Source organism: Notothenia rossii (genome assembly GCF_949606895.1).
Source record: "Notothenia rossii genome assembly, chromosome: 4".
NCBI lineage: Eukaryota > Metazoa > Chordata > Actinopteri > Perciformes > Nototheniidae > Notothenia > Notothenia rossii.
The window spans coordinates 25,656,994-25,673,183 of record NC_136902.1 but is presented as its reverse complement, the minus strand read 5'-3'; the positions used below and the strand labels follow the sequence as shown (position 1 = coordinate 25,673,183).

The 16,190-nt window shown below is 39.2% G+C and overlaps 1 protein-coding gene across 1 annotated transcript in view; it reads left to right on the top strand.

The window, feature by feature from the left end:
- LOC307034753 (piezo-type mechanosensitive ion channel component 2) overlaps positions 1-14,593 on the top strand; it is a 60,292-nt gene extending 45,699 nt beyond the window's left edge. The window contains exons 35-54 of the mRNA XM_079673634.1: positions 65-139; positions 282-448; positions 916-1,115; positions 1,226-1,387; positions 2,399-2,728; positions 2,846-3,104; positions 3,542-3,730; positions 3,861-4,068; positions 5,180-5,312; positions 5,423-5,570; positions 5,647-5,861; positions 7,562-7,720; positions 7,964-8,111; positions 8,374-8,562; positions 9,120-9,212; positions 9,771-9,940; positions 11,042-11,161; positions 11,332-11,411; positions 12,006-12,231; positions 13,412-14,593. Of these exons, the coding sequence (XP_079529760.1) occupies positions 65-139; positions 282-448; positions 916-1,115; positions 1,226-1,387; positions 2,399-2,728; positions 2,846-3,104; positions 3,542-3,730; positions 3,861-4,068; positions 5,180-5,312; positions 5,423-5,570; positions 5,647-5,861; positions 7,562-7,720; positions 7,964-8,111; positions 8,374-8,562; positions 9,120-9,212; positions 9,771-9,940; positions 11,042-11,161; positions 11,332-11,411; positions 12,006-12,231; positions 13,412-13,667 (3,527 nt within the window). The 3' untranslated portion in view covers positions 13,668-14,593. The remainder of the gene's footprint in view (positions 1-64; positions 140-281; positions 449-915; positions 1,116-1,225; positions 1,388-2,398; positions 2,729-2,845; positions 3,105-3,541; positions 3,731-3,860; positions 4,069-5,179; positions 5,313-5,422; positions 5,571-5,646; positions 5,862-7,561; positions 7,721-7,963; positions 8,112-8,373; positions 8,563-9,119; positions 9,213-9,770; positions 9,941-11,041; positions 11,162-11,331; positions 11,412-12,005; positions 12,232-13,411) is intronic.
- The last annotated feature ends 1,597 nt before the right edge of the window (positions 14,594-16,190 follow it).

The window sequence follows — 16,190 nt, the reverse complement described above, 5'->3', positions numbered from 1 at the left end:
AAATTCAGCAGTTGTTCAGACATCCTGCTGAAATATTTCAACAATAACACTTTCTTTGTTCCAGGCATTGAAAGAGCAGACTCTAGTGAGGATGACCTGGATGAAAGCGTTGTGGAGGAAGAGGGAGAGGAGGAAAAAGGTAAATAGACATAAGTCCCTGCATTCAACTGGATTATACCACAAGTCAAATAAATATGACTAAATGACTTTCTATTTGTTATAACTGTGATATGAGCAAGCTGGGAAGCCTTACTCTAAACACATTTGTACTGTGATCACAGAAAACATCCTGCAGCGTGTCGTCAGCACCCTGAAGTTCGGCGTTGTGTTTGTGAAGTCTCTTCTGGACGACCTGACGCAGGGCCTGAACTCCTTCTGCAAAGAAGGCCTGGACATTTCCAAGGTGCTGCGCTTCGAGCGTGCGTTACTCAGCCAGCAGCAGAAGAAGGTGAGAGGAAAGGGTGGAGAGCTGATGATGGTTTATTCAAGACTGGGTTTGAGTTCGGCCTCAACACGATCCATAGATTTTTTATCATTTTAAATAGACATAAACAAATTCTATCCCCAAGTAACAATTTGGTATGACTTTAAGGTACTTTTATCTGACTAACATCTGTGACACACAAAGTGAGTCTGTTTCTCATTTTTTTTTATTGAATAACTATATGCAAATATTTACAGAATTTGAAAATAAATATGTGCACTCATTATGTGAGATTTATTTAAATATGTAAAACCTTCCTTTATCTGTATTTCCATATCTTCCGTTTAAAAATGTGCTGTAATTACAAAATTGCCTAAACATTTCTTCTGGCTATCTTTTTTTTTTGTTGAGTTTTTATATATCCCCTTTATTGTGATGGCTGCATCCCATTTATGTTAACCTGTGAGCGTTATGTGGCTTCCTCGCTGCAGGGTAAAGATGTGAGCCAGGAGAGCGTGAAGCAGTTTTATGAAAACTGGATATCCCGTCAGAACACGCTTTCTTCCCAAGACGACCTGGATGACTACCTGCCTCCCCCCTCCTCCCCGCCTGACGTCCCCTCCTCATCCCACGCCTATGCTAAGCTGAAGAACCAAGCCTCCAAAGTGTCCTGGGGCAGCAGCGTCTCCAGGTACTGGACACAGAGTCGCTCTTTCACATTGTCTTTCCTGTATATACAAAATAAAGACCTGAATAAGATATTATTATTATTATCATTATTTCCCTGCTCCTCTTCCTCAGCTGTATGACGGACGAGACGCTGCTCGGCTCCCGGCAGCCGACCCAGGAGGAGCTGGACGACCCCCCCGCTGTGTCTCCTGCTGCTGACCAGCTCAGACGCAGGCTCCTGAGGACAGCCAACATCGACCTGACCACCTTTGAGACTGTTGAACTTTCACCAAGGTCAGGGAGGAGTCTTTACTTACTGATATGAATGCTTTTCATGTTTTTCTTAACTGGCCAGTCTGGCCTATCCTGTATTTTAATCCTCTATGTTCCTTTTTATTAATGGTTTCTTTTTTTTAATTGAGCTTTATTTAATGTTTAAGGTCATTTTTTGAGTTTGCTTTTAGGGTGACTTTTAAACATCCGTCCAGGGTCTACAGATGAAAATAGCTACTTTGTTTATTTACAGCAATGTTTATTAATGTGCAACCCTGTTAAATAAACTTTTAAACATATAAATAAATAAAGATAAAAAAAAGTAATCAATATAATTGTCTACTACTTGCTGGAAAGTGTGCTTCACAGTTTGAGCACCTCTTTCTCAGTTTAAATTATTCATGCGAGTACATACAGTACATGTACTTGAGCTGCAACGATTAGACGGCAAAGGTCATTCACTTTTATTTAGCTCGGGACCCCGGTCAGCATAAAGAAAATACTTGGGTTCCTGATTTACATGTGTCCCCTTGATAATTTGATGTAACAAGTATATCATTTACTGCAGTTTTTTAAAGGTTTAGATTTGTTAGACTAAAATGTAATATATAATGTGTGTGTATAATTTTAAATGTATTAATTGAATTATGAAAGCTTGTGTTAAATTAAAAATAGCTTTTTACAGGCTTTTAAATATGGAGATTTCATCAATTTTCTCTGTTTAACATCGTATTCAACTAATATATTTGGGTTTTGGACTGACAAAACAAGACATTTGAAGAAATCTAACGGTGTTTGACATAATTTTTTTTAATGACATTTTACTAACAAAATTATTCATTTAATTATCAAATTCAATCATATATGAAAAAATAAGTACCGGTAGTTATAATCGGTGCAAAGATGCAAGAACGTTGTTTATAGTAAATCTAGAATTCCTTAAGTCTTTCAAACCTGGCTGAAACCATTTCACTAAATAATGTCCTAGATTCTTGACATTAAATGTCCCTGCATTTCTCCTTGTCTCAAAAGTTGTGAAGATGGCGCCCCTAAAATAGAAGGGCACAAACAAGACGAGGAAGATGAGGAGGAAATGGAGGCTGAGACAAGACGTGAGCGAGAACAAGAAGAGATGGAGGAAGAGGAGGAAGAGGGACCAAGAGAGGTGGACCTTGAGGTGGAGGGAGAAGAGCTGAACGAGAAAACGTCTCTGAGAGAAGTATATGAATGCGCAGATTACCCAGAATGCACCTCGCTGAGTTTAAGGGAGAGTCATGGAGAGAAGAGCATCAACCTCCTGGGATCCCCCCGACCTCTGAGTGAAGCCAGGAACCTCACCGCCAGCGAGCTGCTGCTCAACAAGTCAGTACACACGAGAAAGCATGTTTGATCTTTGGTAGGAGAAACAAGTTACTTTGTGGCTTCACTAATAGCAGTATTATAATTTCTGTCTTTCCTTCCCTCCCCTCCTTGCTGTAGTATGTTTGAGAATGATGAGATCTCAGAGTCGGATAAGTTTTTCGTGACGTTGCCGCCGCCACTGAAGCTGCTGTTCGCCCTCTACAACACCATGGTGTCCAAGTCAGAGATGCTGTGCTACTTTGTCATCATCCTGAACCACATCGTGACGGCGTCCTTCCTCTCGCTCATGCTGCCCATCCTCATCTTCCTCTGGGCCATGCTGTCCGTGCCCCGGCCCACCAAGCGCTTCTGGATGACCGCCATCATCTACACCGAGGTACAGTAGGTTAATATTACACTCTGTTGTGTGCTGTGTTTGACATAATATTCAAATGTGAGGGGTCATAATTTGGTGGGATATTGTTTTTAGAACAAATTGACACCAGACACCAATACATGTATTATCAAAAGCCTTAAGTTTTGTTGAATTAAACTTGATTATTCATCTTATCTGCATTTTATTTTCGTTTTAGTAAACATGAGACTGTGACTTCTTTCTTAGATAAAATGTACGCAAATATGTGTAAAGGTGCATGTTGACCCTCCCATACTTGAGTAGAAAAATCTTAAGACATGGCTACAGAAAGAGCTGAGTAGAGTCTGATTAATTGTCATATGCAGAAGCAGAAACTAAATGTGTTCTTGGGAAAACATTATCTGATCAAATGTTTCTAGCTGATTCCTGATGCTGAACTTGTTTTCTGTTTCTCTCAGCTAACTGTTGTGGTGAAGTACTTCTTCCAGTTTGGTTTCTTCCCCTGGACCACCTCTGCGTACCGAGGCATCAACGCAGAGCGGCCCTTCGCCCTGCCAAACATCATCGGGGTGGAGAAGAAAGACGGCTACGTCCTCTTCGACCTCATCCAGCTGCTCGCTCTGTTCTTCCACCGCTCCATTCTCAAGGTAATAATGATCTGCTCATTCAAATAAACCCACCTGCATGCTGCTGTATGTCCAGTAGGGGACCATCGGCATTGTTTTAATTCGGCTAGTTTGTCAGTTTAAAATAATTGTTGTGTCCATGACTGCGCAGTGCCACGGGCTGTGGGACAACAAAGAGGTGGAGATGCCAGATTTTTTCAAGAAGATGAAGAAGAAAGTGGACAGGAAGAAGATGACAGGAGGAGATAAGACAGGCAGCAGTGATAAATCTAAACGCCGGCTGAAGTTCCTCCCTATCCAGGCCTCCACCACCTCCCTGTTCTGCAGACGGAGGAAAGGCGACTCAGCAGAATCTGATGGTAAAATATTCAATAATAATAATTCACCGTTTTTATTTTAGTGCTTTTGCAAGGGCTCAAATTGTTTACATTACATAAAACACATGTTAGACATTTAATACATTGAATACTGTGGACAATACCCACAGGAGCTATTCAGGGTGAACTAAAAATCTAAATCTGACCAGTTTAAGAGAATCCACTGTAAAATGTTTCCTTTTTTTATTGTATTTTTTTCTATGGTCCCATGGTTAACAAAACCCTTTCTCTTCACAGTTAACCATTAGGTTTTGTAAATGTTATATATAAACAACAGCAGATACTGTGTAATTGTATCTGCTGTCGCATCATTATTGCCTAAAAGGAAATTCAAATGAGTCTGTGATACTGAATAGCAGCTTACATTTAGTGACCTACTCTCCTTGTCTACTAGGCATTTATATTAATTCAATACGGTACTGTAATCTTCCTACAGGGAGTTATATATCCGATAGTGCTGTGTAGTGAGTTTCTATTTTATAGTGACCGTATTGTTTCCATATAGTGCATTTAGTTTTCTATATTTTTTGATTTAGGACTCTCTATATTTTTGGCACGCAGTAGCCATGCTGTAATATTTATATATTCATTCATTTACCTAAGGTACTTAATAATGCATATGTGTATCGCTTTATTTAAAAGAACCCTGTGCATATAAAACTAACATTACATTACATGTCATTTATTAGACGCTTTTATCCAAAGCGACTTACATACATTCAGTACTGTGGACAATCCCCACAGGAGCAATTTGGGGTGAAGTGTCTTGCCCAGGGACACAACGACATGCTGACTGCTACCCCCTGATTCCAAGTCCAGCACACTACCCACTGAGCCACAGCCTCCCACTAACAATACTACAATGTTCAAAATAATACTCCATTAGCAGTTTAAACTTGTTATATAAGTAAACTCATGCAAGTATCTTATATTTAGTATTTAGTATAAACCAAATTAAGTATTCTGTTGTGATTTGGAAGGCAGGTTTTACTCATCTGGTTGCAGGGATTAAAACAGAGATTTCTAAAAACATTTGTTTACTTTAGCTTCCATGACTTACATTTCTTTCTTTCTCTTTTCTTTTTCACTGGAGAGGGGAAGCCCAAGAAGCCGCGGAGCATGAAGAAGAGAGGACAGCGAAACAAGATTCCTCTGACCAGGAAGCAGAGGATCCGACAGCAGATCAAAGAGAGGATGCTGCAGGCCAAAGCTGCCATCATAGAAGTGTAACCACCTCGCGACATTTTAGATATGTCACTATTTCCATTAACAGCTAGCATATCCATTTTACAGATTAGAAAAGTGTGTTTTAACATTGCATATGTTTCATCCACAGCGCCCTTCACATTTACTTACCCATAAGACAGTTCTTCTATGACATCATCCACCCAGACTACAGCCCTGTGTGTGACGTCTACGCTCTCATGTTCCTCATCGATGTAGTCAACTTCATCGTCACGATATATGGATACTCGGCTTTTGGAGTAAGAGTCTGCCTCAGTACACACACTTAAAGTGCCTGTTAGCATGACACTAACACACTGATCTTGGTCTCTGTAGAAATATTCTTCAGCGGCCGACATCTCAGAGTCTCTGTCGGAGGACCAGGTGCCAGAGGCCTTCCTGGTCATGCTGCTCATGCAGTTCGGCACCATGATAGTGGACCGGGCCCTCTACCTGAAGAAGTCCCTGCTGGGAAAGTGTGTTTTCCAGGTGGTGTTGGTGTTCGGCATACACTTCTGGATGTTTTTCATCCTCCCGGGCGTCACTGAGAGGTCATTCTGCTCATTCAGTTCATTCATTTGTTAGACTTTTAGATTATTCATTTTAAGAATGATTATAATAATATTTACATTGAGACTGAGTCCTTATTTCTAAGTGTGTAGGCGTCATCCCAGCTAGAAACTTTTGGTTCTAAAAACATTCTGAGAATGTTACCATTCACTGTTCAAGGAATGTTTTCAGCGGGAAGTTTTAGTTTGGTTCCCAGAATGTTCTTCTGAAAGGTAGGATAACGTTCTCTAAAAACATTCTAAGTAGGGAGAGAGACACACAGTAGAAACAAACACTAACAGGGGCTTCAGGGACGGGCAGTGACTGTCGGTCCGTTTTTCTATATGTCCGTTGGTCTCAAATCTAAAGGGTGCAATAACGATTTGTATCCACTATGCATAAACAGCGGACACTGTTTATACACAGCCCTCACAAACCACACACGGCCAGATAGCTTATTTAACAGTTAGAACCTACATACAAGACCCAACCTTTATAGTCAGAAAAAAGTGTGATTATTTTCTGATATTTTACACATGATATTATGAAAACTGTGGGCCTACATACCTTAGTGTGATTATAAGTGCATGTGAGTGAATATTGGCATGCAAATCGTTATTGCACCAACTCGGCTGCCGGAGGAGAGTACTACCAACGTTAATCGGCGATACTTCTGGCGACTAAAAGTGGCTTTTGTCATGATAAAAATAAACTAAATAAAACTTCCCGCTGAAAACATTCATGTCTAGCTGGGAACTCACACATACCACCGCAAACATGCAATGTCTGCTTACAGCTTATCATGAATTACGTGCTTGTTTGTTTTTTTCAAAAGGACAATGTGGTGACATCAGATTTTTTAAAACATCCTTTTTTAAACAAATTCAACAACTTGTGTTTTATGACAACTTCTGCTCAATTCTGTTTGTTGTAAAGCACTTTGGCACAAACCTGGTTTGTTTTTTAAAGCGCTTTACAAATAAATCTGATGTTGGCGATGACCGTTTTAATATTTCGCATCACAGGAATGTTTTTATAAAAAAAGAATAACCTCCTGAAATGCTATAAAAAAAAAAACGTTCTGTCATCTCAGGCCTCAATAACCTCCTGAAAACATTTTCTGAATGTTGCTTTGAAAATGTTCTTCTTTTGTTATCATGTAACATTGAGGGAACGTTTTATAAAAGAACATCTATAATATGTTACCACAACAACGTCCAAAACACATCCTTAGAATGTTGCAGGCAAAACGTTCCACCTTTGTTAACATATCACATTAAAGGAATGTTTTATAAAAAACTTTCTATCATCTCAGGCCTCAATAACATCCTCAAAACATCCTCTGAATGTTGCAGTTAAAACGTTATGTCTTAGTTAACCTTAAACCTTATAGGAACATTATTTAAAAATGATAAACATCCTCTAAAGGTTCTTGGAACATCAGATTAAAACGTTTTCTTTAAAACATTGTTAGAACCTGTAGGTAACGTTAGCCAAAGTTGTGAGAACGTTCCCTGCTAGCTGGGATACACAACTAAAAATAAATGAAATCATTTTCTTTCAAATTGTGTTTTAATTGCTTTGATTATAAGATAAAACACAATTGTGACCAAATTAAACAGACAGTGTTTTATTCATGAAACATGTGCACATTCACTGTGTTTTTCTTTCAGTATCTCATCATGTCTTTTTCGCCCCACAGGAGGTTCAACAGGAACTCTATTGCTCAGCTCTGGTACTTTGTGAAGTGTATCTACTTCGGCCTGTCTGCCTACCAGATCAAATGTGGCTACCCAAACCAGATCCTGGGCAACTTCCTCACCAAAAACTACAACTACCTGAATCTCTTCCTCTTCCAGGGGTAAGAAAATGGTTACAGGCCTTATACAAATAACTCTGTTACGCATGCTGTTATTGTAATTGTATTGAATGACACACAATTTTAAAACTCTAAAGACTCTTGATAGAGTCTTCAGAGTGTATTTCAATTGTTCTCTGTTAGGCATTTCATGTTAAGGATAGTTTTTATGGTGAATTTGACCAAATAAACTGAATAAAATCCTTAATTTTCCTTAAAAAATCCTTTACTCGGGTCCTGCTCCAGGTTCCGTTTGGTTCCCTTCCTGACAGAGCTGAGGGCTGTGATGGACTGGGTCTGGACCGACACCACTCTGTCCCTCTCCAGCTGGATCTGTGTTGAAGACATCTATGCAAACATTTTCATCCTCAAGTGCTGGAGGGAGTCCGAGAAAGTAATTGATAGTGCACTGTTACTACATAACCTCTCACATTTAAAGCTTTAAAATTACAATATGTTTTTACAATATGAATTTCTGCAGGGCTTGTTGCCTTATTTAACTCCTCTACTCTTGTTTTCGGACAGAAACTACCATCCATATTCTAATTTAAAAGATCATTTTAGTGTTATCTTTTATCCTTTATGTAAAAATGCTGTATACAAATGTCTAAGATGACAGGAAGTAACTAATATGTTTTATGACTGAATTCTTCCAGAAATACCCCCACACTCCGGGTCAGAAGAAGAAGAAGGTGGTGAAATACGGGATGGGAGGATTCATCATCTTCGCTCTCATCAGCATCATCTGGTTCCCGCTCCTCTTCATGTCGCTGGTCCAGTCGGCAGCCGGAGTGAACAACCCCCCGGTGGAGGTCTCCATCCAGCTCAGCATCGCAGGATACGAGGTCAGCATGGAGACGAGGACACCGAACTGTGTGCTAACTTCTCAACTTTTAGAGTTCTTGTACTTATATTCTAAAACATTGAATCTAGCTGGCTGCTTATGTTCAGCCAGGGATTCTTTCTAAACAGCAAAGTTGCTTTTAGCTTTAAGGAACACAGCAAAAATAATGCAAGTGTGGTGTCTTGTGAGTGAAAGTCAAACACTTGAGTCTACAGCAATGAATGTGGTGTACAGGTTTTTACTGTTTTGAGCTTAATGCTAACAAGTAAAAATGCAGATGTTCAGCAAGATTAACATGGTCTCTGTCCAATTACACTCTCATGGTGGCACTAGAAAGAAAGTCAGAGGATCACCAAACATATTAAGGTACATCTTCCTCTGTGAGCCATGAATTTCTGCACAAAACTGCATTGACAATCCATAATTTGTCAAGATATGGTTCATACCAGCAATCACGTTTTTTACTTGTCCTCTATCTTTGCGGGTCAGGGGACAGTACTTATCCATCTCCAGTGTGAGTGTATGTTTTACTCTGTGTGTCTGATTGTGTTTCCACAGCCTCTGTTCACCATGACCGCCCAGGAGCAGAACTTGGTTCCGTACACAGAAGCTGGATTCAACCGACTCACCAAAGTCTACGCAACCCATCCAGTAAGATTTAACTTACTTTAAAACACCAGAAAAATAAATGTTAAAATTCTACACTCTTATGGTATCTTTTCTTTAAATATGGGTTTTTAATAATTTTTTAATGAAACAGATTGTGTTGCCACAGGAGGCAGACGTGTTTTCAAAATAAGTAATTAATATTTGAAGGTCAGGAGAATGCACTGCTGTATGCAGAGACATACACAAGTAACAGTTTGGCTCCCCCTGGTGGATAAAGGGTTAAGTAGCATTCAACAACAAGGCATTTTTCACATTCATTTACAACAGAATAGTCCGTGCATTATTTTAATGTATCCAGGCAAGATTTTATGTAGGATATGAAGACAGTAACGTCAGGGTTTTTATTTCAGAAATTTGCTGCAATGAATACGGAATTTTGCTAATAGCACAATCAGATTAATAACATACATTTTCTTTACATGCATTCTGTCATCTAAAGTTTCTAAACAACTACAAGTAATCAAGTTTAGGTTGAGTTTCTAATTTTTATTAAAAATAATTATTATAAAACTGTTGTTAAAATAATATCACTCTTTCCAGTCGGCGATGCAGTTCATAATGAACTACGGTGCAGACGACATCATCGTGGCTAAGATCAAGAGCGATGCCAGTCTGCTGTGGAGCATCAGCCCGGCCAGTCGAGCCGCCATGATACAGGAGCTCAGCAACTCCACTCACGTATACATGACCTTACGCTGGTCACTGCTCAGGTCAGTGTGTGTGTGTGTGTGTGTGTGTGTGTGTGTGTGTGTGTGTGTGTGTGTGTGTGTGTGTGTGTGTGTGTGTGTGTGTGTGTGTGTGTGTGTGTGTGTGTGTGTGTGTGTGTGTGTGTGTGTGTGTGTGTGTGTGTGTGTGTGTGTTCGTGCACGCGTGCGTGTGCAGATCCAGTGGGCTTGTATATCTCGTTGTAGGTTTTAATGGTTATACAAATCATTGTATAAAATGTGTACATTAAAGGTGGGGTAGGTAAGTTTCAGAAACCGGCTCGAGTGCACTAAAATTTGAAAGTACACAGCCAAAAAGAATCCGCCCCTTCCTTCAGACTTCCTTACAGAGCACCTCCTCCGCGAGAGCAGGCTGCAGTAACGTTACATATCAGGCAAAGCTAAACACATATAGGTTAGCAATACTACACAGCCAAAGCAACTCCGATATTGACTCTGGTTTGACTTCTCCTAGTTTCCACTTTCTTATTGTTCTTAATTTGCTCCGTTACATTTTTTCTTTTGCGACCAGTAGACGATGTTGAACCTAACTCTGCCATGGTGAAAGTGGCCGCCTGTTGCTGGCGAGTCATTGAAGTACTGCTGCAATCCACGCCCAATGAGGGCACGAGATACATTTGTGCGTGCACGCTATGGAAGGCTGACAGACAGGGCGGCAATCTAATCCGGCTAAACGGATTGGTTGTAGTTTTTACAGTATTACGGGTTCCACAGATGAAATTGTTTTTATGGATTTTTTGTCAAAGCACTTAAGATATTCATTGCTATCGGGATGTTAAGAGCATTCCATGGAATATAACAAAAAGTGTATCTCGAGCCGGTTTCTGAAACTTACCTACCCCACCTTTAACTGGTTTGAAATGAATTCCTAAGTATGGATATTTACTAAATATATTTTTCTAAAATATAAAGCTCAATTATATTTATTACTTCCTGTGTTTTCTGGATTTTGGTCAGTTTGTGAACCTTTTATTGTTTTACATATCAGACAAGGAAGTACTTTGAGTACTCAAGCATCTGGAATTCGAACCGATGCACATTGCAGCGTGTAAACTTTGGCCCTTAACGCTGCTCTCCTTCCTTCAGGAACACGTCCATCTCAATGGTTGTACAGACAGTGGGAGAAAACACTGTGAAGTTTGAGGATCAAGCTTTGAGAGAAGGGATCATCCACATGCTCCAAGGCAACAGCAGCAGCAAACCTGTGTGAGTAGCACACACACACTTTACATACTATAAATGATAATGTGAGAAATTAAATCAAACAATCATGCTTTTAATCGTTCTAACTAAGATTTACTCTGAATAGAGTAGTTGAAATGGAGGGGCGCAGAATGTGTCCTAAACATTTTTAAATGTGTTTTTCTGTCCCGTAGGCTCATTCATTCTCTGCTGCCGAAGTTCATCAGAGGTAACAGAGGAGCCGAGTCCAAAATGGCAAAAAGCATGAAAGTGGGTAAGTTGCAGCTTATTGTGCACAGACCATCCTGGAGGTGTTTTGGGGGAAACTATTCCTTTTACATGTAATATTTTATTTTGTATCGGTATCACTAAAAGCATATAGCATTGTGCACAATTAAAACAAAAATATAAGCGATACATTTGAGAACCATTTTAGAGCCTGGCTCTTCCTACATTATTTTCTATTTATACATTAGCTTTAATTATTTACAAATGAACATGGGACGCTTCCACCTTGGAAATTACAAAAATACAAATAAAGTGTGTGCTGTTAGATACAATTATATAAATCAAGTCAGCTTGAGTCTGATCCTATGGACTATTTTTGTTTTACTTTACTTGGAGGTAAAATTACCTTTCCATAAAATATATATATATTTAACGTGTTATTTTATCCATATAGTGGTGGATGGCTCTGATTTTAACCACCTCATTGTGAGAGCCTATTTTATATTTATCCTTTATCAATGATTACTGCATTAAACTTATAATATCCAAAGGCATCCATCTTAGATAAAGGCGAGCTCATTTGATCAAAGCTTGTTGAAAACATACAGTTTAATTCATCTATCTCGTGTTTTCCCTTCAGGGTACTCGGAGCGCCCGGAGGTGCAGGCGCTGTCCTTCTTCAGACCCATGTCAGTGAAGCTGGAGCAGGTGGACTCAGGCTCAGAGAAAGGGGCCGACCAGTGGTGGGTGGTGGAGGAATGCTCCCCCGTCGTCGCATACTCCCACCACAAGTGCCACAGCATAGAGATCGTGGTGATCAGCGATAAAGTAAGCCCCTCCAGTCTGGGCTTTCTGGCCGGACACGGGTACGTCACCTGCTTTTTTTTTTTTTAAACTTAGTTTTTATTTCAGATTTCATTATACATACATGTTCACATTTTGGTCAATAGTTTTTCCCTTTTCATTTAGCTGTATCTACAATCTACATAGGCAACATTAGAAGAAACAATATATAGTAATAAAGTACAAAAAGAGATCAATAAAAATAAAAATTGTAAAATAGACATGAAAAGATAAATACATACAAATAATAATAATAAAATAAAACAGCAAAGGGGGGGGGGTCATCTGTGTGTGTGTGTGTGTGTGTGTGTGTGTGTGTGTGTGTGTGTGTGTGTGTGTGTGTGTGTGTGTGTGTGTGTTTGTGTGTGTGTGTGTGTGCTAAGGTGCAGGTCAGACCCATTCAATACACTTTGATCAGGAGGCTAAAGCATCACCTGCATTTTGACAGTAAAACGTTACTCATAACTTATGTACTTAATCCATTGTATGTGTATATATTTGAATTATTCCTGCATTTCCTTTGGTTGCTTTATTTGTTTTCTTTCTTTTTTATTATGTCTCAAGTATAATTGTGTGTTGTTTTGTTGGGGAAGTCTGGTTCTTTAGATATTATTTGCCAACAACTACGCTGTAGCTGTTGCATGTGACAAATAAAGCCTTTGAATCATTTCAAATAAAGCAAAAGGTACGGCCGCTCCTATCCCAACAAGATGCCTCCATACATTCATTACAAGTAGATTAGACTACTGTTATGCACCCTTTGTTTTGTTCCCATAACATATATTGATAAATTGCCTTAAATTAAAGCTGCCAGGCTTTTAACGGGAACAAGAAATAGGGAGTATGTCAGCACAGTTTACCTGCACTGCCTCCCATTATGTTATTATTGATTTTAAAGTAAATTTTACTTTAAGCTTCTAAAGGTTCGTTACTAGCCTACATCCTTAATTCTTTGTCTATTTATAATGCTTCACAGACCCTTAGATCTTCAGCTGCTACCTGTTTTTATGTATTCTCTTTTCTTTGCTTTCTTATAAGAGTTTGAACTACACCACTACAAAAGAGATGCTGTAAAAATAAAGTGTATTATTCTTTTTATAATAAAACTTTTGTTGGTTAGATTGGCTGTTGTGGTTTCACAGTGGCATCTCTCACATAAACGTATTGAACATGTCCTCTGTCTCTGCCCCCCCTCCCTCACAGCATTGTGGGTCTGTACATGTCGGTGGTGCTGGTCGTCGGAAAGTTTGTCAGGGAGTTCTTCAACGGGATCTCCAGGTCCATCATGTTTGAGGAGCTGCCGTGTGTGGACCGGGTCCTGAAGCTCTGCACAGACATCTTCGTTGTCCGGGAGACGGGAGAGATGGAGCTGGAGGAGACGCTGTTTGAGAAACTCATCTTCCTATACCGATCGCCGGAGACCATGATCAAGATGACCAGAGAAAAGAAAGACAGCTAGGGTTGGGCTGCGGAGGGTGTCACGACTGCACACCCATCACTCAAAATGGATGTATTAGAGCAAATAACCTTTGGTGCAGTAATGTCCTTTATTTGTATTAAAGTGAACAGCAGGTGGAACCTGTCATAAATGATCCAGTTGTAATCACTCTGATGAATATCTGAGCGAGATTGTGAGTCCCATCATGACCTTTGGGTAAAAAGAAAGCAGAGCATCTTTTAAAGCGCTTCTATAAAAAAAAATCACATGGTTTTCATACCTTTTACATGTGATCAGTTTCACTAATTTAAATAATTGAAACAATGATCTGTTAGTTAACCAACACTAGAATTCCTAGCAAAAAGCTAAACAAGTATTTTCTATCATACAGAAAAACAATGAAATGTTTCAGAATACTTTTAAAGTCACTAAACTATAACACCAATTACATTTGGTTACAGTAAAATAATGAAAGCGTGCCAGTGTTTTTGCATTTGTTTTTTTACTTCCAGCCCACATTGCAATGCATGCATTTTGGATTCAGGTTTTTACTAGAACAGTATTCCCCAACTCAGATTCTGGCAGGATCATCAACATACCATTGATAAACTCATGGTTAACACACACACATACCTCTGTAAATACCATGTTTCTGTATACTACCATGTAAACTACTGCACTGATTTATTTATACCAAAATAAAAATTATTATAGAGAAATGTTCCAGTGTCTCTTTGTGCAGTTCTAGAAATGCAAGAATACAAGGAAACAAAATGTATTTCCGATATTCATCTTTAATAAAATTTAAATTACAAATGAAAGAGAAAGGAGAGGAATTTCATCCACGTCATCTTGATGTCATCCATCTTTCTTCTCTGCGGTGTGCAGGACAGGACAATAAAGGACCTCACAACTCATGGGGAAACTATCAACATCGGATTCTCAAATCCTGGAGGGAAACAGAGAAAGGACAGAAACATTACTGAAAATATGTTCTCATGAAAATTATTTTACATCCCAGACAGAACAAAGGCATCATTCATATCAGTGACTGAAGGTTTGGAGTTGATCTACTTGCAAAGTAGGGGTGCAAAGACGGGTTGAGAGCAATAATGTCTGGCGGACACTTCCATGGGTGTAACATCATTAAATGTAAGGTAGGTTGGGTATCACTTAAGATGTTATTATAAAGGTTTATGCACTATTGATTTTTAAATAATTCGAAAATGTTAAGTACACTGAAACAATGACCTTGTCTTGGTAAAGACTTAAGCATGAGATAAGACTGTTGTGTTATAGGTTTTATTCAAACAGTCCAATTAATAGTTCATTTGAGGTTGTGATTTTGCATAAATAAACATATGCCTGTTTCCAAAACAATGCATCCAGAAAATATGTTTTAGGTTGAAATACTCATAGCATATACATAAATTATGTTCACCTACATTGGGTACAGTAAAATTATGTGCAGCAATATTATTTCAATATCAACACAGACTTATGCAAAGGTCCACATGTATGAATTGTGTTTTACAGTATGAAAATGTCCTGTTGGTTTTCCGAGAGCGCAAGCCAGTAGTTTTTAATAAAAATGTTCAATACTCTAAACGGCTGGGGACAAATAAACTAGCATAATATCTATTCTGAAATTCATTTAAATCAAACCTATTTCCATATCCCTACATTGATTGTTTCTTGCCTATTTACTGATGTTTACTTCAATTCAGTCCAGTAAGTTTATAAGTCCTTAATAAGCTTTATGCGTTATGTAGTTCGTGAGACTTTTTCAGATCTATACGCGTTTTATATACTATTTGCTTAGTGTCTCGGACCCCTACGTTTCATATAGCTTTTAAGGGAGTCCCACTCCCATTTCACATATCTCCATTGTATCAGATTGTATTAATCCGTATACACCTCTCTGAAAGGGGCTATTAAGCAAATAAGAAAGGACATCGTCACTACTGCACTGCATAGGATGTAGTAGCTTCTAATTCTCGTACATTGGAATGGTGGATTACTATAAACTAAATGCTATACATACTTCCTCCACACAAGTAACCTGGGTCAACATTCAATGTCAGAGGCAGCTGCCTCTCCTTCCAACATTTAGAGGCCATGGTGCATGTATTTGCTGTCATCTCTGGTGTTGTTTACTTATTGTTTAATGCACTTACATGCTGCTACTTTAGCTTTGTATACTTGGACGCTGGACTCCGCGGCCTTCAGCGCCTCGGCTTTGAGCTCCGGCTTCATCGCAGCCCGCAGCGCGGTGGCGCAGATAGACGAGAAGCGGATGTAGCTGCAGAGAGGACACACTTGTTAGCCGCATGCTAAAGGACACTGCTGACCTCCAAAAAACACAACTGCTTCTTAAAAAACAAGTAATATATCCTATGCATTATACGATGCAGAGTCATATTTCGGAGGGTTATCGGCTAACGTAAGCGTCCTAAATTAAACACATGGGATTTAAAGCTAGCTAAAGCTACTATCGTATGTTAGCTATGTTGCCTGCTCAGTTATATAATAGACAGAATAGCT